Source organism: Ciconia boyciana, chromosome 24 (assembly GCF_034638445.1).
Source record: "Ciconia boyciana chromosome 24, ASM3463844v1, whole genome shotgun sequence".
NCBI classification, from domain to species: domain Eukaryota; kingdom Metazoa; phylum Chordata; class Aves; order Ciconiiformes; family Ciconiidae; genus Ciconia; species Ciconia boyciana.
In genome coordinates, this window is record NC_132957.1 from 1,110,214 (window position 1) to 1,132,395 (window position 22,182).

General features: G+C 45.3%; 1 protein-coding gene across 4 annotated transcripts; it reads right to left on the minus strand.

Moving 5' to 3' along the window:
• Positions 1-3,178: 3,178 nt before the first annotated feature.
• MBD3 (methyl-CpG binding domain protein 3) lies at positions 3,179-21,213 on the minus strand. 4 transcript variants are annotated; one of them, XM_072845071.1, is made up of 8 exons: positions 21,134-21,213; positions 16,153-16,209; positions 13,274-13,433; positions 11,368-11,505; positions 8,791-8,881; positions 8,137-8,314; positions 6,692-6,889; positions 3,179-5,077 (listed from the first exon to the last, which is right to left on the minus strand). In XM_072845071.1, exons 1-7 carry the CDS (start codon positions 21,187-21,189, stop codon positions 6,697-6,699), a joined length of 873 nt encoding a protein of 290 aa, XP_072701172.1. In that variant the 5' UTR covers positions 21,190-21,213; the 3' UTR covers positions 3,179-5,077; positions 6,692-6,696. The 4 variants fall into 4 exon arrangements, with proteins under 4 accessions (XP_072701172.1, XP_072701173.1, XP_072701174.1 ...); XM_072845072.1 differs by lacking the exon at positions 21,134-21,213 and adding an exon at positions 20,565-20,763; XM_072845073.1 differs by lacking the exon at positions 16,153-16,209 and having other exon boundaries at positions 21,134-21,190.
• Positions 21,214-22,182: the final 969 nt, after the last annotated feature.

A 22,182-nucleotide genomic window follows, 5' to 3' on the forward strand; every position in this document is an offset into this window, starting at 1 on the left:
CAGACGACACGGCCACGCTTCTTTTAAGTGCAAGACTTTGCATTTGAGGTCCCAGGGCCTCTCGCCATTTGCAACAGCTGCTCTGAACCTGTAAGTGCTGCTGGGGAGCCTGGAAGGAGGCGCCGGGTCGGGCACGCTCTTCTCTTTCATCGGAAAGAGCTACCAAGGGGGCAAGTTGCTAAAATACATTCCCACATCCAGAAGTCTTACAGTTGCCACAGAGGTAACATTCAGTAGCAAACAGGAGGGAAGAAAGGCAAGAATATATTTCATAACGATCGTAAAAGAACAATTCGAAGTTGATAAGCAGGAGCCAAGACAAAGTTAAACTTTGGGGTGAATAAGTATTAGGTCAGGAAATTTAAGGATAGAAGATTAGAAGTAATATCCAACAACAGAAATAAGCTTGGAAAGAAAGCTTCAGGTGAACAGCTTGTCTGCTCTGAAGGATAAAGTCTTAAACCAGGGAGACTGCTCCTGTATGGCTACAGAACGCATGCTACAGAGACAGAATGACCCAGCAGCTCTGGAGAAGGTACAGTAGCATGAGTGGATTTTAAGTCTTTTAAAGATACATGGATGCAGCCTTGACCTGTGCAACTGGGTGCCTTTCTCAGGACTGGCAGAAATACTAATTAGACGCAATGAAACTTTTAACTAAGCGGATAGCTTGCTGCCCCTTCCCTCTGTTCCTCAAATTACCACAGCCAGCTTGTACAAGATCAGTTTTCAGGAAGACAGCTGCAAAATACATGTAATTTTTTTTTTTTAAACCTTTTCTCATATTCGTGGTCAATATTTTCTTACTTTACAGAGAAGAGCAGTAGGACAGTCTCTTAGAGCTATAAAGAAGCAAAATTACCTCGACCAGTAGCTGATAAACTAGCATTGATGGAAAGCTTTTATTCAGCAGTCTGCCTTGTACACAGTGCCTGCTTTCAGTTCCCACAGTAACTAAAATGTGTTTTACTGATGAAAATATGTTTCTGATTTGGAAAGTTAATTTCAGCTAGCCTCCTTTCACATTGGAAGTAGAACAAGCGTGTCCATTTATCCATGAATTCCAACTTCAAAAATGCTTTTCATGTAATATTATCACTAGAAAACAACTTGCAGCCATGACACCAAAGCCTCCATACGCGGGGTTTAACATGTCCACATTCCCGGAGTCCAGCCATGTCATTCATAACTGGATTCCCTTCCTGACGTGCTCAGTTTACAAGCAAGAAAACTCCTCCCTCTTCTTGCTCAACAGCCAGTTCAGCAAGTTCAATTTCAGATGTGAATCAAGCTAACTTTTCCTGGGCAGAACCACCTACAAAATCTCTGCAGGCCAAATGCAGACTGTACCAGTATCCATGCAAATTCATTGTTTTGATTGATTGCACAAAATTTCATCCAACTAGAATTCAGTAAGAATAACACTCCTAATACAAACAGGAAGATAATTACATTCCCTTTAATTTTGTTAGTTTTGCAAAACAAAGTGGAGAAAAAAAACTGAGCTGTCTTAATGGAACAGCTCCAACACACTTTGTACAAGATAAAATCAGAAGCTTTAAGTAACAAGGAGTCTCTTCTTACAAAGTTACCCTTGCAGAGTAAAATGGTATTTGGAGGGTTTTCATCCTATCTACCAACATCAACCAAACCAGTCCAGCCCCCATCTCCCCCAACCAGTGCCCTCTACAATTATGCAGGCTGCTGTTTCCAGATAAAACAAGAAAAACCTGACTGAGCATGACACAGCATAAGAAATGTAGCTTTTGTGAACTCAGGTGGTATGTATCCAAAATCACACCGTCTACAGAAAAAGATGCAAAACGTTAGCTGTACTGGACAAGATCCTACCCCTTAGTGAAGCTGCATAAGGACCATTAAAATACACTTATATATTATCTCCAAAGAGGATTAAACTATATCAATAAAACTATCCGTCCACAGAGCTTGGTACTATTGTTTTAGTAGAAAATAATTAAAATAGTTTACCAGTGCAAACAGTGTGCAGGACAAACCTAAGGCTATTTCACATTGCAGCTCCGTATTACATACATTTACAATATTCGAGGGCAACAGGAAGGTGTCATTACCATTGATGGAAAGAATTACCAGTTTCAAAAGCATCCCCTCACTAGCACTTCTCGAAGCAGATGAACTTCATCTCAGACAGAACAACGGACGACACCACTGTTAATATGTTCTCACGTAACAACTCCTGTATATTACTAAAAGGTAAGTTTTGCCCCAATGCCACTCAATTACTTTTCTTAAGTATGTTCTTTACTAATCATCTGCTTAACAAGATACACCTCAAGTCACAACTGCTTGCTCCATCCTGGGGGATACGTTCAGTCATGGCAGACCACTATATGCCCATCAGTCATGTCCACGGCAGTAGGCTGTGATAAGACAAACTAATCCAGTTATTATTGCAGCAACATGAGAAAGACATCAGGGTCATTTCAAAGGAATATTTTATTTACTTACCTGTCTTGATAAGCAGGTAGAGTTATTTAAGTTTCTTTGGATGCGATAGGAGTCCTAGGCCCCTTTCTGGTACTTTGAACAATCAACCCCTCCATACGAATGGAAACATAAAAGCTTTTTAAAGGGCTGAAGGAAAGAGAGAGAGCTGGACAGGGAAAGTAGAGTGGTGAAAACAGAAGAGTTGGCACACAAGCTGGCACCAATTTAAACTTGATATTCAATGCATCAAAATATTAGTATCAACATCTCAATCATCTAAGTTCTGGTGCTACATATGCTTACAATATATTTAGATTCATATAGAAGTAAAGACATGACTAGATATTAAACAAGTTTTTAAAAAGAAGTAGGGTCAGAACAAGATTGCCATTGTCAAAAGAACACCTCTAGTCGTATAGGTTATAAACTGCTAGAGTTGAGATTCAAAGGACCATATCAGCAGCTTGCCCGTTAGATGGGACACCCTGGCAGCCCCTTACTCGGTGAGGACACAGGAAGACTTTGCAGTAAGAATGAACTGGCCTTCCACAAGCTTCCCTCTGTATTCCCCTCTGCCGGGTCCCAAATACCGAGATCCGAATCTCAGAATGGAGCCCACAACAAAAATGCAAGAGCATCTCCACTGAAATAACTGGAAGGGGCGTAGCACAAAAACTCCAGGTAGGGGCTTGACGCAGACTAGAAGAATCTCTACTTTGTGAGAAACATTTAATTCAACACAATGAATTACAAGAGGACAGATTTACAGAATAATAATCGTAACAGACTGTTCAAAAAGGAAAATAGTTTTCACCGGCTGCAGCACCAGGTAAGGTTCCCCAAAGCAACACCTGGTAGAGCAGCAGCAAAGTACAATTCAGTCTTCTTGCAGTACTCCAAATGAGCAATATCAAAGATTTTTGTATTTTCAAATCTTTAAGAAAAGAGTTAATATAGTATCAATCACTTTGGCATGGGATATTTTTCAAGGAGCTTAAACCTATTCAGATCACTAAGCTGAACTACTCCCAAAGGCTATTACTTTCCAGGCAATTCCCCTGGTCCCTTGCTGTCACTGCTAATCATTCTTACATGATAAAGGCTCTGGGAGCTACTTTCTTCCCCAAGTTTTGGGATACCAACAACTTGTACAATTGGTTAGTGGCACAATATTTAATCCACCACTTTATACTGTACTCTCAGCTGAGACATCCACGCATGAATTATGCGATGGATACCCTAAGACTAAAATAACTTTTGCAACCTAGTCAACACACTCTCCAAGCTATAAACCCTCATCTTCCTCCCCTCTCCCTATCCTCCCTCCCCAGATAAATCTATTTTTAGCCACAAGTTACCCCAATATGCTCACAGATGTACTAGAAGAGACTGAGGAATCAATCAAGGTACCCATGGTGAAGCCAAATACTTATAAACACATTAAGGCAGGTTTCACATCATTTCATTTTTGGACACAAAATGCTGGTCACTTCACTGCACATGCAAATAAGAAAGATTTAATACTTAATAAAAAGTTTTAAATTCATTTTTAGATATCAATTATAGAAAAATCAACCTTTTTCCTTTCTTGTTTTAAAAGAGGTCAGAACATTACTGCAATGAAAGCAGATGTGTAGACACACCTATTGGAATGGATCCCCCTCCCTCCACACACACAAAAACAGAGGTCAGGGTTCTTGGCACCAGAAGAGAAAGGAGGAAGTTCTCCTCGTTGTCAGTCAGAAATGAGTCATCCTTCCATTCCGAGTTGAGAAGGTCCTTCTGACCGGACTTAGACCAAAGCAAAATATACCACAGAGTGGGTATATTTATCTGCGAAACTCTGTTCGGCTATGCTTGGACATACACACAACTCCGTATCAAAAACATGCACAGTAGTGCATTCACTGTGGTGCTGGAACTAACTAAAAAACCGATTGCCATGGATGTAAGACCAATTCCTCAAGTGTAACTTCCCCTACTAAACAAAACGTCAGGTGGAAGAGGCACTGGCAGTTCAACTCTGAGGCTACACTTCCAAGGCCAATGTGGTCTTGCGAGGAAAAGGAAATTCAGTGACCCGAATTGACACATGGAATGACAATCCACAACATAAAATGACCTCCCCTACAGTCTGGTACAAACAAGTAGCCTACAGCAGAGTAGCCAAGGAGTGAAACAGCATCTCTCACTTCTGTTAGAGAGAAAATTGTTTCTATGGGTCATTGTTAAAGATACTTTGATAGAAAAGCTTAAAAATGTATCACCTATCACTGACCCACAACAAAAAAAAAAAAGACAAGAAATTTGGTTCCTAGTATTTTCTTTTCCCTCCCACCACTTTATATTCCTTTATTCCCCCCCGCTTTTGCATTCCCGATTACCCTACCCCTTTAGAAAAAGGAGGGGGAGTAGAGTTTAGTCAAGTTCCATCTTCAAAACTACCCAGCAATTAATGAACCATCAGCTTCTCAACGTTTCCTGAAGTGTACATCAAAACGCTCATAGGTACAGTTGGATCGTTGGTGCAATTTACTCGGCAGACACTCTTGGCTTTGTTGTGCTGACCCTGCTGATAGGGTTTATACTGGGAATTCTTAGATGGAACTCCCTAGAAGAAGGAGAAAAAAAGACCTTGTAAGTCAGTAAGAACTTTGTATATCTTTATAGCAAGTGAGCCCTTAAAAGAATAAAGCACCACTGCCATAACATATCCATTTCTTCAGCTCCTGTTTTTCACCTTCAGCAGACAGTTTGTTCTGGTTCTTTGCTGTTGCCAGACCTTTGTAGTAGAAAGGAATGCCAGGTATTCACTGTCCAAATAAAGCTACTGTTAGTGATGTGGTAAAACAGGAAAATAAGAGAGACCAGATACAAGATGGTACCTCCCAAAGGCCAAACAGATTTCGTGTCATAATCAACCTTCCATCTTGAAGGACTGTTTAACATAAATCGCTCTTCCTTCTACCTGAAGTACAGCTGCCACTCCCTCCAGAGGGGCTTTTCTTTTCTTCTGCTATTCATCCTAAAAATTCCTTCCCCCTCTCCCACATTCTTGATTCTTCCCTCACAGGCTCTGGAGTCTACATAATGAAGCACCCAGGGTATTGGCTATCCTATTTCACTGACAGAACACTAATTGCTTTTCTTAGGCTAAAACTTAAAACGATCAAAAATTAAAATCAGTGAGTTCTGTTTTCATCTCACTGCATGAGCTCCACTGACGATACATAAAGTGCTCCTGGCTAGGGTTACATCAAAGGAACACAGCAAGGAGAAACTCTGCTTCATAGCATGGTGCACTGTCCCTATCTAGTGCAACATAAAACATTCAAGGGAACTCCTGCCGGTGTATCTTGACTTAGCCTTATATATCTGCTTTTTTCTGCATTGCTATAGAGTAATGATTCATTATTCAGAGCTATTTTGATTTACGAGACAATAAAAAAAATTGTAGTTGCACCTTTAAAAAGTTCCACTGCACAAGTGAAAGTCGGATATATACTTGAGAACAAAAAGCAAGCCCTTTGTGATACTTTTAAGGGATGCACAATGTAAAGGCACACTTCTGTGAATCCTCTAGTTACTACTGTTACACTACCTCAAACTTTTCAGATGTTTCCAGATTTTGAACATATACGTTCTTCTGTTACTTTCAGTTTACAAATTCCCACCACATATAAAGTTTTTAGCAACTTCCCTCTTTTGATGGTCAGGTTGCTTAAAAAATTCTACAAATGTGCCCTTTAATATACCCTGCAAGAAAACGTGTACTAAATATGCAAAAGTGAGAGAAAAAGGCAGGCAGGGGGAGAAACTGAGTCCATAAGAGAGCAGCTGTCCTTTCTGCCCACAGTGTCCTCTTGCCTACCATAGGAAGTAAGAAATAAATAAATGCGGGGGGAAAAATTGACATCACAAGACAAACTTTTAAGAACCGATCCACTTTCAAGACAGAATCCTTCAAGCACTCACATACACGTTCTGGTTACACATTTAGCCCATCTGACACAGACATAAGGCCCAGAACACTCCACGACAACACAAGCACTCACCAGACACACATGAAAATATTCGTTTTTTTCCTGAAGGCATGGCTACTACACCTTTAAAAGTGCATGCTAAAAAGCAAAGATTGGTCGATATATACTAAGATTCCTTCTGAAAACATTTCTGCCCTTCAGTGAAGTACAGTTTAAGGTGAGAAAGGATGCTGTCGCATTACCTGGACTATACATTCTCCATCTCCTGGTCATGGTCCTGCTCCTCCTCCTCCTCTTCCTCTTCTCCTTCTTCCTCACCTCCTTCTTTCTCTGAAGGAGCTTCCCCATCTCTTGCTATTTCCTCTACATGGGCAAGCATGTCAGCCATCAGGGCTTCCTCCAGCCTCTTTCGCACCTGCTGCACCAGTTCCTCTTGCTTCCTGCCCCAAATCAATGAACACTGATATCAATCCTCAAAGCTGCCTCTTTCAAGGGAAAGGAATCTCAAATCCCTCATACACAAGGCTGGGCAGACAAGCATGGCTTTGAAAGAGCCCTCTGTAAGAACTGCATTGTAAAAAAATTGCCTGGCACTATACTGTAAGTGAAGCTGAAAGAAACACTTCAAAAAGTTGTCCAACATTTTCTCTTACGAGTCCTTAGCATTGATTGTACCATTTTTAATTCTGGCTGAGATTTTCCTAATCTAGCAGCTGACTCAAGACTTTTTAATTCCTAGTACTAATATTAATTTAAACAAGAAAAAGTCAGCCTACCCTGCTCCGATTTCAAAAAGTGAGACTGGAGAAAATTAAGTTTCTGACCATTCCAATCTTTTTGCTCATTCTCCTTTTGAGTCACAACCTTAAATTTTACAGCTCCTTTTCTGTCAAAGTCATAGTAAAGAAGTGATCAACAATCCATGGCTCATGGGACTCCTATTTCATCTCAGCCACAGGAAATCGTATGAACGATATGACCATTTTTCCTGGTCATTCATGTATAAATCAAGCACAAAAGCAGTCATCCTGTCATTCAAGAAGATTTATCAGTCAAACAGTCAAAACAATTACTACCTTTAGACGCTGTTAATGAATGCAAAGTAGCGGGCTTTCAGGTTAGTGCCTTTGGTATATTCAATTCTCTATCAAGTGCTTAAAGCTGAGTTTGACCAGTCTTGATTTAGCAATGTAATTCATTACTGAAAGCAAGCTATACCTAAATAAATTGCATCCTTGTTCGCTGCCACTGCAGCAGCTGGTGCGTTTATTTGGTCCTGTGCTGACACAGGGTAAGGTGAAGAGAATCAAATCACACTGCTCTGGATTTCTTCTCTTTGCTTAGAGGTGCCTTAATCAAGGTTACTCAAATTCAGACACCTTTTTCAATAAAAGGAGACATACTCTGACATGAAAAACAAATATGAACCTGAAACCTCAGAGTAACTGAGCATGGTCAAAATAAAAAATAATGGGCTTTGAGTACATGCCTGTACGAGAGCAGCTTTGTGTAACAATTTTTTTCTACTCTACTGATAGAGAAGCAGTCAAATTAATTCAGCAAGCCACAGTGCTCCATCAGACATTTAAACTTGCCATTGGGGAAAAAAAAAGGGGGGGGGGGGGGGGTACTGTTTTACCACAAGAAACCTTGTTCCAAGACAGTAAATGATATTTCTAGTTAATACCTAATATCTTCATCTGTCACCATAAATGCTTTGCAAAGTGGCTGTGAGGTGTTTAGCCAAACTCCAGGATTCTTCTCTACGGCCGCGGACAGCTGTCCAGTGATAGGCATAGTGCTAGTGTGCAGAGCACTAGCTATGGCAGAGAGAAGGGTTTCATCAGTGCAACCAGGTCCAACCCCTGCAAGTGGGAGGAAAAGCGATAACCAACATTGCACAAGACAAAGAACAGCAAGTCAGGAGAAGAGGCATTATTTAAATTTTAATGGCAAAGCACGTCCTGTCATTTAGAAAGCTAACACAACATAAATCTCAGTCTTAAACACTTCTAACAGTACCCATACAACTCTCTCCATGGTTATTTAAACCTAGATCAATTCCTCATTCTGTTACACAAAAAAAAAACCCAAATTGGGAATGGAAGCTGTGTCCATTCTGCTTCTGGAAAATGAGCAACAAAAAAAAAGTCAAGAAGCTTTGCTTCAGTATCCCCTCAGGATGAAGGGCACCGAGCCTGCCAGCCAGCGTACTAACAGTTCCTGCTGAAGCAGGAATGGTCCACAGCACTGGAGAACAAGGAGGTCAAACACAATACCTTCAGATCACCGCTGATTGGTATCAAAATGCCACCCCTGGAGTTAAGGGCAGAGTGATTACCTTGTAAACCTTTTGGAAGGTCCATTGTTTTCACCAGCTCCTCTGCAATGTCAAAAGCATTCAGTCCACTTAATTTCTTCTCCCAGAAGAGCTGACATCAAAGAAAGCGTTTATTGGCACAGAACAGAAATGGAATTGACAACTACACAAAGCACCTGCTTACTATCAAAAGAGGGAAGAACACCACTGCAGACAATTTTATATTGGCTTTACCATAGAAGGAGTCTGCCACATCTGACGGCAGGGAACAACCCTCATTGCCAATCAGTCCCACAACTCTGTCCTGATTTGCTGCCTTGAAAAAGACTATTTTCTTCCAGGGACTGGTACTTCCACTGCTTCTGAACTGGAACAGCAAGGCAGGGCTTGCTGGCTTTCATCTAAGCACACATAGTGTGGGACAGCCTTTTTTTACACATAGGAGCGTAAACACATATACCACTGAAGTTAAGGAATGAAAGAACTGTATCCAAGCTTTTCCCAAGGTAAAGCGTTATTTTATTATTCTCTAGCAGTTTCTTGTGAGAACAACCGTGTCTAGTCCTTTACCGTATTTTGAATCACAGGTTCTCCTCAAGCTTAAGAACAAGTGAATGCATGGTTTGGTGGAAAGTCAGATACTATACCTAGATATACCTTCAACTCTCAATCTATATGTATAAGGCTAATCAATGAATAGCTGGAGTACCATGTGTCTTGCAAGAAAGCAATTTTATCTAGATTTTGAGAAACTAAGAATTTACCCCAAACAGTCCACACGGCCCCTTTTCATGTCTCAAAATCTGAGTGCAACTGAACTCGCATTACTGTTCCCATTGCCAGCTCCCAACAAGGGGAATAAGGACAGTCACAGGCAAAACACAGAGGCTGGATATTCTCTAGCCTATGACTCTTAAACAGGTGAATTTTAAGCCAGCGCATGATGGGGCTTAGCACTGCTTTCAAGTTTTGAAGAAACATCTGGAGTCTGCTGACCAGAGGTTACTACAGTCCGGTAACACATTTTGAAGTTGTAATTTAACGGACCCTTAGATTTATAATGCAGAGAAAGACACAAGAAAGAGCAAGTTGTCTAGGAAGCCGAGTTACAGTCTAGGAAGCTGCATTACAACAAGCGGTAACGTGAGCAGCGACACCACACAGGTCCGATTACAACACCTTTGTGTACTGGGGCTGATCTCTGCCGCCTAACAGATTGCACTCACACATCAGCCTGCACTCACATATCAATCTCTTCCACAACAGGGATACAAATCTCCACCCAGCTCAGTGTTTTGCATATCAATGGCATATCTTCAGTGTCCTCTTTTATTGTCATAACTGGCCAAGGTGTTTACAGGAATAGCAACAACACTATAACGACACAGGCTCTACTTCCTTAGGAAACCATGCTAAAACCCCACCAACCTGTTTAAAAAAAACCAAAAACAAAAAACCCACAAAAACCCAAACAAAACCAAAACACACCACCCAACTCCATTTCAAACAGAATCTAACTCACACTTCAGAAACGTAGTTTTTGAGTTTGCAGAAAAGGTTTTCAGTGTGCGAGGTGGGTATTTTTTAAAATTTATTGAAATCACTTTCCCTCTTGGAATGATATATTTTAATTCCACCAGACCTACAAGAGTTTAAATTGTACTGATAATTGATACTGATGACAGCATCCGAACAGACTAATGAAGCTGAACATCTCGTTTGCAAAAGGTATAAAGATGGACTCGCTACAGGAAAGGATTCACAGAATCCCCAGTGTGAGCACTGCAGAGGCAACAGGCTGTCAGCTCTAGGTAATATTAATGAAACGAGAATGCCTTCCAAAGGCTGCTTTGAACAGGTACATCTTATTTTACCAGTGCCCAACTTCAAAGCCACACTTGTCCGAAGCACACTTTTTGCATCCTTTCACTAGATGAAATTAAGCTGAAAGATTTCCCTTAATTTTGGTGTGTTCTCTTGTTTGCAAATACACAGTATGATAAGAAAAACAGTTTGATTTTGTATTAATAATGACATTCCAAGTGAATTTATGACCTTATTGATACAGGTAGAGTTAACTACTAATGATATATGCATCTGCAAAAACGCCCATGCAGGGGGTACAATCCCTTGCGCTACATCACAAACACCACATTGTATGTGGTCCGTACAGGAACAGGGATTTCTTGAAACACAGAATTCTTATACAATTGGAACATTTGGCAGTGATTCTAATTACGATGCAAATGTCCCCTAAAGTGGTTACGACGTCTGTCTAAATTTGTAGATAATACTTAATTTCAGCATTAAGGAAATGAAGGCTTAACTACAACATAATTGTAATCTAAACAAAGGTTGGAGTCTAGTTATAAAACACAGCGCAGACAGCATATTAACTATATAAGGGAAATGGGTTTTGTTCCGATTTTAAAAGCTGGGAGCACTGTAAGTTATTGTTTCTGAAACATCAGAGACTTCCAATTGCCATAGACTATTTGTTCAGCATCACAACATTAAAGCGGTTTATTTTGGGACCCGCCCAGCAGCAAAACCAAGAGTTTCTTAGTTCTGAAGAAGCTACTAAGCTGCAAGCCTTACCTGCCGGGGCTGGTCCACAGCTTTCTGAGGATCACTCTTCACCTTATTGCTGGGATGGTTTGTGATCTTTGTGACAGGTTGTTTGAATATGGAGGCTGTCTGTCTGACAGGCAGTGCTGTGTTCAAGTCAGGCTTGCCCTAAAAATTTCAAACAAAAGGAGGGGGAAAGCCCACAAAAATATTTTCTATTTGCTAAAATGCTACTACAGACATAAAGATGTACAGCAGGGAAAAGAAGAGTTCATGGATCTGAAAACTTGTCTGATCTCAAGCTATATGAGTTAAGACTGCTAAAAATGCATAAGTACATTCAATTTTGCCTTAGACCTATCAAAATTAAACTAAGTTTTCCACTCTTTCACATTTTACTTAACATACTAGCCCTCTCTCATTCCAGTTTATACACATTGGTTTTATCCTAATTTTGACAGAATTTAGGAGTCAGAACATTGAGTTTGCACTTTGATGAGCCACCTGTAGATCACTAAACCAGAAAATTTTGACACAATATTTTTAATAATTAGAAAAATTATGAAGGGGGATTTAGAGACCATTTTGTGAATCCAGAAAACATTCTAAACCATTCTGTTTAAATCCAGTTGTGGACGCCAATAAACAACCCAATACAGCTAGAACCTTGGTTGCTTTTTTTACCTTCAGTTCTTAACAAAAATCAGTTTTTAAACGGAGCTCATAACAATTAAGTTTTCACTACACGACTGCATTCTATGTTAGTGGAAACATAGGAAGACCGTTCCTCGTTCCCGAGATCTAACATCCAAGTCTTGAAATGGCTGTAGGACATACTTTGTTCTTGAGGATGCAGACACCGCGTCTGCTTAACAGATTTATTCATGAGATGTAGAAAAGATGTATTCAGGACAAATATCATTCTGAATAGTCTGTGTGCTAATCCACTTATAAGCCAATGATAACTATTCATACATTTATTGAAAGGTTTGAGCAGAATTTTTAGCCTACGAGATGTGTGTTAGCTGCTGGTCTCTGCGGCAAGGCATGTTTCTTTTAAAATATCACTACAGCACCTAGCGCTGTGAGTAGATGTTCCAGTCACTCCGACGATGATGATTCTTGACTGGTTGACATATTTAGAAAATAAGCATTATGCTATTTTCCACACTTAATGTTTAGGTGCATAGACATAAGCTTTTGGGTTCTGAAAAAGCTTTTAGCATCCGATGCAGATACTTAAGAATGACTTGAGCCAATCTATCCAGACAGGCAGTATACCAATTTCACTGTAATCTTGACTAAACCTTAACAATCAAAATTACCAGGTGCCAAACACAGACTCTTTTATTTTGTTCTACAAATAGGCTTTGCCATCCTCTTGCCTCTTCAGCTTTTTGCCCAAAATGCACCCCCTCCTTAGATCAATTCCAAAGCCAAGATACCAGCATGGCCTACGGATAGCTCCAGGGAGTTGCTCGTGGGAGGCTACGTTACCTCCTCATCCCTGCTGCCCCACGCCACTCTTCCCTCTCCCCCCAAACCAAATGCCAGAGCAGAGCGGAGCTGCTGCACAGCCACGGAAGTCAGCTGGAGATGTGGGGCTCTGGAGGAGATTGTGCTGGGGAAGGCAATCTTGCCCGCCAGGGAGGGGAAGAAAGAAAGATGCCAGCCCTTTCTCCAGCCCTTCCGTACAGAAGATTTAGCAGTACCACGGTATTCTTCCATGGTATCAGTACCCTGGAAGAATCAGTGAATTGCAGTATTTGTCCAACACCCCATAACAGAGATGATGTTACCTCATACAACTCCAGTTTCACACATTAATTACAAAATGCTTAATTTTCACGCTGTCACAGGTATCGTTCTGGGAGGCAGTCTGGCCAGTACAATAGCAGGCAGAAAGGGGAAAGCTGCCACTGCATCTTAGTCTTACTTTGGCTTGGTTGGAACAGTCATAGCGCATCCTCTGTCTGTTCTTGTTCATTTTATTCATCAACATTTTTCCTGTGCGGAAGTCAAAAGTACTCAGGTCCATCGAGCTCCCCAGATAGCGTGCCAGCTGGGGCTTGCTTCGGAACTTTTTACCACTTGGGCTGAAAAAAACACAGAAAAGAAACAAGGAGGGAAATTAAAATGCTCTGGACTTCAATACCAGCACTTGCTGCAACTCAGGAGAGGCAATTTTTATCTCCTTCACGAAAAACACCATGTGTTGAACTTCTGAGAATTAAGCTCACATTAAGCTCTAAATGGATATTATTGCTTTCATATCAACTCCTTCTCATGATTACTGTGGAAAAGACAAATTAAGTGCAGACCGTGTTAAAATGTTTTTATACGTAAAGAGGAAGATTCAGACTAGGTATAAATGAACATAGCATAATTCACACAATAACCGACATGGGAAATATCAGCACAGATGTACTTATCACTTAGTTGTCTCAAATAATAAATGCCCATTTTCAAGCATAATTTCTTCTCCCAGGAGTGTTACATTTGACTAGCACCACAAATGTCTCCTCATACTCCTTCCCCCCTTGAATAGCACATCAGGTTTGATTACAAGTTTTTGGTAGCATTCTAAACACTTAGTTTCAGGATTACACAGTAGCAAGGAGCAAGAACAGAAGTTAACTGCCGACAAGCTGCAAAGCAAAGAATTACAAAGCTTAAGTGATGCAAAAGTAAAGGTCAAAACCCTGGAAAACTTTCCATTAATGGTAAAACAGAAGAGTTTTTAAACACCTGGTTTCACATTAAAGACTACAACCTGGCAAGCAGGCACAAATTACTCCAACTCCTTGTTGTTGGTGGTTTGTTTTGGTTTTTTGGGGTTTGTTTTTTTTTTTTAATAATATAATATAGCCTTTTGCACTACTACAAAAAGCACTGCTATGTAAGCTCTTCTATTTTTTATGCATAAAGCAAAAATAAGTCAATGTGTTATGACTGCAGCGTAGAACTATACAGACAATAAGCACAAAGTATTCTTCGCGTTCTCATTTAGCATCACAATGCCTCTTTATTCCCTTAATTTCTCTCATTTCTGGTTTTCTGCTTCTTGCAGCTTGCATATTCAATCTTAGTAACCATCTGAAGCTCACTCCACATACATCTATAATACTAAAAACAGGTTAGTTGGGTGAAAGGCATTTTAAGACCAAAAATGTCAGTTACCACTCCACCCCTATTTATCAATTTTCTTCTTTTAAAGAGCAGTTAGTAGTGTTAGAACACTTTTTTCAGCCATATTGCATGGAAGCAGGGTGATCTCCTCCCTAGCCTACAAATACCCTCCGCTCTCGATGTACCAAGGATCTCATTTAGAAGATGTAAGGTCACATCCCAGTGAGACCTCACCAACAGGTTGCTCACTATACACAGTGGTGGCACCCGTGAGTTCAACAACTCAATTCAAAGCAACTTGACAATATCCAAGCGTTGACCTTGAGATGACTAGAAGCAGTACCTACGGATTAGAGTCTCTACTTTTTCTACTGAGGAGAGAAGTGGTATCAATGCAACTTATACCTGCCAGAGACAAATCAATGCCAACGAGGTTCAAATGCTTTCTGAGGACAGCTGGAGCTCTCTGATTAATGTTACCTTCTGTGATTCCTGAAGCCAGAAACACAGGCTACTTGTTGCAAGGCTTCTACTTGAAGGCCAAAAATAACTTGAAACAATGAAGTTGTCACAGGATGAGAGGAAAGAAGTATTACTAGCTATTTCAGCAGCATAGACCCAGCTCTACCACAGTGGTGGCGTTCACACTGGTAAGATACTAACAGCCTCCCTAGGGTCTTCTCAAAGGAAAAAAAGCTCCAAGAAAAAAGCCTCTTTTCAACACATTATCTGCTTCCTTGAAGCCTTTATTAGGGGAAAGGTCTGAAAAAATAGCATAAGCATAGCATTTCTAGTATGGGTCAGTGGCAAACCAATTAGTTCAAGTCAGACTGTGTATGCAAAAAAATAGATTTAAAAAAGCCAGAAAGAACCAAAGTATGAGAAGCTCCCCAAAAACTGAGAGACAAGGTTAATATGAATGATACTAAAACTGAAATCTGAAAAAGTCTCTCAAAGGACTTACGACCAAAAGGTTGTGGTCATCCCCCACACAGCATCTGCTTAGGCAGCTCCCAGCCCCGATTGCTCCCAAGCTGCTATCCTGCCCCGTACCTAGTCCCCACCACCACCATTCAAGCATGAAAGCATCCATGCAAAGGCACAGTTAAGCAGATAGGGAAAATAATCCATCCTTAGAGGGTAGGGAGAAGAGGAGGAAACACTTTATCGCTGGTTATTCCTCAGCTGGACCAGTTCACTATAAAGCTGCACAAACAAGCAGGCCAGAAGATCAACATAGAGAGTAGGAATAAGCAGACAGGCACAGAGACTGCGTCCATACTCAAATTTGAAACCACTTTTAAAAAATATAAAGGGACTTATATGCCTCAATCCAGAAAGAGGAATAACCAACTCCAGCAGCTTTTAGGCCAGAGCCATCGCTGCCGCCAGTGAAGCCAAGAAGAGAAACTCCTACTACATGAAGAATACGACCCTGCTTCCTCTCCCAAGATCTGCAGCTCCAATTTACGGTTTAGTGTCTTAGGAATTTAAAAAATAATACATTACAGTGAATTGTGCACTTAGAAGCCCAGCATAACTTCCAGAACAACAGAGCCAGATACACTCAGAGACAGTATTTTAAATGACGTAGCCTTTCAGCTTTTTTGTTTAGTATGCGTTCTAGTAATTTTGCAATGGATCTGAAAAGCTGCTCAAAGTCCACATACGTCTAAAAAAACCCACCTGAAATGACTCAGAGTCCTGTCTCTTCCTGGGGAAGCTTGGCCCAAAGGAAAAGCACTGAAATGTTCAGAAGAAAAACTTTTATTCTGATTATGTCTTGAAAAAGGCAATACCATACCAAGCTTCTCTGGAACAATGGCAGACCGGGGACCAAAGCTACAACTCAAAGCGGACAGTAAACTTGCTCAGTAAATGCAAACAGAAAGGAAGTGGCCGGTGTGCGCTGGAGCTCCTGGGGTCCCTCTGGCAGGAGCACGCTTGGTAGGACACAGCCATCGAGGGCACCTACAGACACCTGAGAGGGTCAAAGGGGGTGTGGGGGGGAAGGGCAGCCAAAAACCCACAAAACTTGAGCAGCGGGATTGCTCGCTGCACATCGCAAGGCACAGAAGCAGTAAACCAGCACTTACGAATTCTGAACGTCGTTAAAGTGCTTGCGTGCCCTTTAAATGTCACAAAATATGAAATTTATCTCCTTCCACTCCAGAGCAAAAGCTTTGCTCTGCACTCCTGTTTTTGATATACAAAGACTTTGAAGAGACCCAGAAGAGAGACATCTTAGTACAAAGCTGCAAAAACCAACCTCTTCTAAATAATACCGCAGGCACTGACACCGTGAGCGCGCTGTACTAAGGTCTTTCACACTTCATATTAGGAAAAGCAAGGCAACTGCAAAGTTGCAAGCGATTTTACACGCTCGTCCATCAAGAGCTCCAAGGCATTCTCTGCCTGCGCAGCCCGCCTCGGCGCTAACAAAACGAACCCGAAGAGGACGAGGGGTGGCACGGCCAAAGCCCGCCAGCCCGTCCGCTATTCACAGCCTTCTCGGGCGCGGATTAAGCTGAATGCGGGGCAGGCCATTGAAGGGCCAGGCGCTGCCAGGTGCCCGCTGCTCTCCATGTGCAGCTCCCCCTTTGTTTCCTGCCTTATATTCTTAAGGAGAGACCGACTGCAAGCCCAGGCCCTCTCCCCTCCTCCCTCATTACACGAGTCTCCTCCCCTCCGCTCTCCCCATTTGGCCTACGCAGGATCGGCACAACTTGGAAAGCAAGGGACAAAAGACCAAAAAAAAAAACCAACCCCGAACAAACCCGGGTGTCGCCTGCCTTTTAAAGAAATGGAATAAACTAGGTAAAAAGGGTGATCAATAGCATATGCCCAAAGCCTCATTTCCTCGGGGGGGCAGTTATAAGGCACAATGTTCTTCCTTCTCCGTTTCAATCGTGCTCCCTCCTGCGCGGAGCTGGGGAGTCAGAGCCCACCCCAGCCTCCCTCCGCTGCGCTTCTCTCCCCAGCTCTGCTCCAGGCAAAGGCCGGTGCCAGGGACGCTTCGGGTGCTGCACGCCCCCGACACCGCTTCCCAGGGAGCGATGCGTACCCCGGGACCCCTCACACGCTGCCACCCTCAGCCCCCCACTCCCCCAGCATCTTCCCGTTATCCACGGCTGCGGCATCTGCACCCAGGCCTGCCTCGGTGGTCCCACACTCCAGCCCGGTTCTCCCGGGACAGGCCAGCACAAACACACTCGCAGCTTTCACCAGCGCACGTAAAAAGCACCGGTGTGAACAAGCAAGACCAAGTGACTCCTCCAGTTGCCATAACCCACCCCACATCTTCACACATCCGCACAGCAGCGTCTCCCCATCCCTCCACAAATGGGTGTCCCCAGCTCTGCACGGAGCAGCCTCGGGGGATCGAGGTGTCCCAAGCAATATTTACGTGCACATGGAGGCCCCGCACCACTGCCAGCAGCAGCGTGTAAGGGATGCTCCCTGCCCCACAGGGCAACGGGGTTGTCTTTGTTCAGTGGCTTGAGCTCCGACCACCAAAAAAACCCAAAAAGCCAAAAAAAATAAATCCTCCCCCCCAAACCAAGAAACCAACCTTGATACACACAATACACACAAAATCTCTCAAATTTCCAGACGCACCCCACCCCTAAACAAGAACCCGAGCAGGAATGAGCCCAAGTATAACCAGCCATTTTTATAAGGCTCATCTCAAGCATCGTAAGAGCTTCCCTGGGGAAGCTGTGGGTAAAACACAACAACTGAGAAAGAGCAAAGTATGGTCTCAGCAAAAGTATTCTCCTCCACAATCTTCTGGGGAAAAAAAAAGCACACAGACCAAAATATACTTGGGGGTGGGGGGAGTGTTAAAAACGTTTTCTTCAACTTTTTACATAGGTGTTGCATAGGTAAGGAATTCGCAACAAAATGAGCTTCACCCAAGTTAAGTTTTCTGTTAAGTTTTCCATTAAGTTTTCCAGAACAGCAATGTCAACAACTCCTTGAAGCAGAGACGAGCAGCGATCCCAAACTCCTCGAACACTTGGTCACCAAACCTTCAGCAGAAAAATACTATGAAGAAAAGCCACACAAAGCGGCACTAAATTCTCCTTTCCCTAGGTGAGAACACCAAGTTTGAAGAGAGCCTTTGCAGCCAAAACTCCCTCAAAGACAACCCGCCACTTTCACAAAATCCCTGATAAGCTTCCCTCGTCCCTGCACCTTTCCTGCTCGCTCTGAATTTGGCCCGCAAGCCCCACCACATCAGCCAGACACCCTCTTGGGTTTCCCAACTCTTAAGCCACAGGCAGACGAGAGAACGCACTCCACTTAAAAAATTCCTGCACAATCAACAGCTGGTAAGCGTGAGGTTATAGGACTGTTTCTAAAAATCTGCCCAGGGACTTACACCTCCAGGAGGGTTTAATTTCCAGCCAGCAACCGGCTCGCATAGACTGAGATCTCACAGGCTGAACATACTCGGCAAAACCCGTTTGTCTTGTCGCCCAAAGCAGAACTCACATTCGACAGAAACCTTCATGCAGAAAGCACATGCTGCTAGTGCTTAGGGTTACAAAAGGAAACCTCCAAACAGAAAGCGCAGTAGCCTCAAACAACGGTTCAGAAAAGCAGTAACTGCCACCCCACCGCTGATCGCCTCGGCTCAGCGTTAATTCTCAAGGCTGGCGATTGCACGAGAGCGCTTGTTTCCAAACCATGCATGCAATTTTCCACAAACAATTACTGCATCTGTACATTCAGGGCAGCCGGACAAAAAAAATCATCCAGGTAAACAACAGGTAGAAACAGCAGAGGTATTAATAAATTGCCACACACTTATTTTCCACTCTGAGGTAATGCAGAATGCAACAGTAACCAAAAATTAGTGCAGCAGGGCCCTATTATACCTTTGATCTCTGTCCAAATTGATATAAAGGGAAAAATCCATTATAACTTGGGAATAAAAATATGCTACTTATCCTCTCTCCCCCTCTTTTTTAAGTTCAGCTCTGAGACCACAACTTTACAAATAAAATAAGTTCTTGGAAAAACAGGGATCTTCTAAGCTTTCAGCTGCACCTCCTCCAGCTGCTGCTGGTGGTCTTTCCTTCTCCCCGCAGACTCCAAGCTGCGGCGGTGGAGCCGGCACTTCCAGCCTCACGCTCTCGAGGATGGTATTTGCTGGTTCACTCACCACCCGGCACAGCACACTTTTCTCAGAACCAGATTTCATTTTTAAAATCAGATTATAACACGTGCAGAAGTTGATTGTGTACATTTTGCCAACTAGAAAGGCCACATAAGGACACCTGGAGAACTTCTGCTATGCTCTTCCAGCTTCCGATGGACCTAAGTTTCACACGTCGGCTCCACAGGCGCGCTGAGGCTGCCTCTTATGGGTGCAGGAAGGATCCATATGGCCCACCTACAGCCATATGAGACATACATCGATATTAATAGAAATGCTTTAGGCAGAGCAAGCAGCTTCCCAGCCATATGCTTCCCCCACCAGCAATACTCACAGGATAAGGCATCCTGAGCCCTGCTCCTGGACTCTCACCTACAGCAACAGCCATCACCCGCAGGCAGGCAAACGCTTCTTACTTCACCCTACCCCAAATTCCTGAATATACAGAAAAAGCAGCAGACAGGGCCCCAAGAAGGCGGGCAACCACTCTCGCCAATACCCTGGCTACTTCGCAAACACCTTATTTATTTGACATTTGAAAAAATAACTGCATTTGCTAGGCACGAGCCACGCTGAACGGACGAGCAGGGTTCCCGAAAGGCCACTGCCCCCTTCCACGGAGCCCATCGCCTCACGGCAGGTCGCTGACAGCACGGCGGGGTGGTGGCCGTGAGTCCCCCGAGACCCGACGCACGCCCCTACAGTACCTGTGAGTACCGGCGCCCGGGCCAGCCGGTGCCTATAGCCCTGCCAGCGCCCGCGGCACGTCCACCTGTAGCGACAGGCAGGGCCGGCGCCTCCCCCGGTGCCCCGGCCCGGCCTCCCACCGGGCGGGCGTCTCCTCCCGGCACCCCGCCGCAGGCAAGCGCGGCCCGAGCCCCCCCCCGCCCCGGGCCCGAGGCAGAGGCGCCGCGGCCCGGCTGAGCGCTCCCACCTCTTCCGCTCCATCGCGGCCCGGCCCGGCCCGCGGCCGCTCCCTCCTGGCTCCGGCCGCCGCCGCCGCCTCCCGCCGCCTCCGCCGGCTCTTCCCGGCCGCCGCGCTCTCCTCCCGCCGGCGGCTGTTCCGCGCTCCGGCCGCTCACGCCGCCCCCCGCCGCGGCGGCGGCGGCGGCGGCGCCGGTTCCTGCCCCCCCCCCCCGCCCCGGGAGGCGGCGCTGCGGCCGCGGCCCGTCCCGCTCCCGCCCGCCGCCCTCCCCGAGCGCGCCCTCCGCCGCCGCGGGCGCCCGCCGGGCCCTGGCGCCGCTCCGCGCTCCGCCGCGCCGCGGACCCTCCCGCCTCCTCCACGCCGAAGGCGGCCGCTGCGCTCCGCCCCGCCCGCCCCCGCGGTCCCGCTCCCGCCCCTTCTCCCGCGCTCCCGCCCCACCTCCCGCCGCGGCTGGATCCCTCCGCCCGCGCACGCCACGGGGATATAGTCCCTCCCCGCCGCCCCGCTCGGCGGGAAGCCGGCCCCCCCCGCCCCCGCAGAGTCGTGTCGTCCGTCCCCCCGCCCCGCTCCGGCCTTACCCCAGCGCCGGGCGCCGCGGCCCCCCCCGGTGTCCCGGCAGCGCCGCTTTGGGCATCTTCCCCCGCGCCCGCCCCGGCCGGACTGGCGGCTCGGCCCCGCGCCCCCCGCCCCGCCCGCTCGCGCCCCCTGCAGCCCCGGACCCGCGCGGCAGCCCCTGCCCTGCCCTGCCCCCACACCGGGGAGACGGGCCCCCGGGCCGGACGGCCGGGACACGGGGCGGGACACGGGCCCGCCAGGCCCTGCGGCACGGACGGGCCACCCGGGGCCGCCGGGCACACAGCCCCACGGGGCCCCGGGCAGGCCCCGGGCAGAGGCAGCCCAGCTCCCGGTGTGACCGCCTCCGGCGCCCGAGCCCCTCCGTGGAAGAACCGGTCTGTTCTGCGACACGGCCCCTCTCAGAGGGGCTTTTTCTGAGATGGTTTTTCTGGGTGCATTTTGCACGTTCAGCAGCACCGCTCTGTGTCGCACCCTCACCCCTTCTCCTGGGACAACGTCCAAAAAGAGATCCATGCAAAAAAAAAAAAAAAAAAAAAAAGACCAAGGAGGAGGAAAATCGGCTCTTGAAGTGAAGACAAAGCAATGAAAAGTTTTTCAGGAAAAAGTGTAAACCACAACCTACTACAGACGGCCACATCACCTCCTGCAGCACCCCCGGGAGAGGGGGGTCTGCCTCCCGCTGCCGGTTAACACCTACCCGGAAACCCCAGGTCTGATAACGTACAACCGAGCAGCTGTATTGTGGCAGCTGGGTGTTCCTCGCCGTTACAGCCTCCACGTGCTGAAAAACACGACGCACCACAAGGCAGCCTGCCTTCCAAAGCAAGCCAGAGTAACTCATTTTCCTTTAACGAACAAATGACACACTAGGTTCTTGTTAAGAATCCAGCACAGACCAGCAGTCCTGGAGGGATCGCCATCGGAGTCCAAACCAGCAGCGCCCATGGGAGCGCACCCAGACCCCGCTGCGATCGGCAGGGCTTGCCGCTCTCCTGGCCACGTACGTGAGCGCAGCTCCAGCCGCCGCTCAGTTCTTCCAACGCTGAATTTA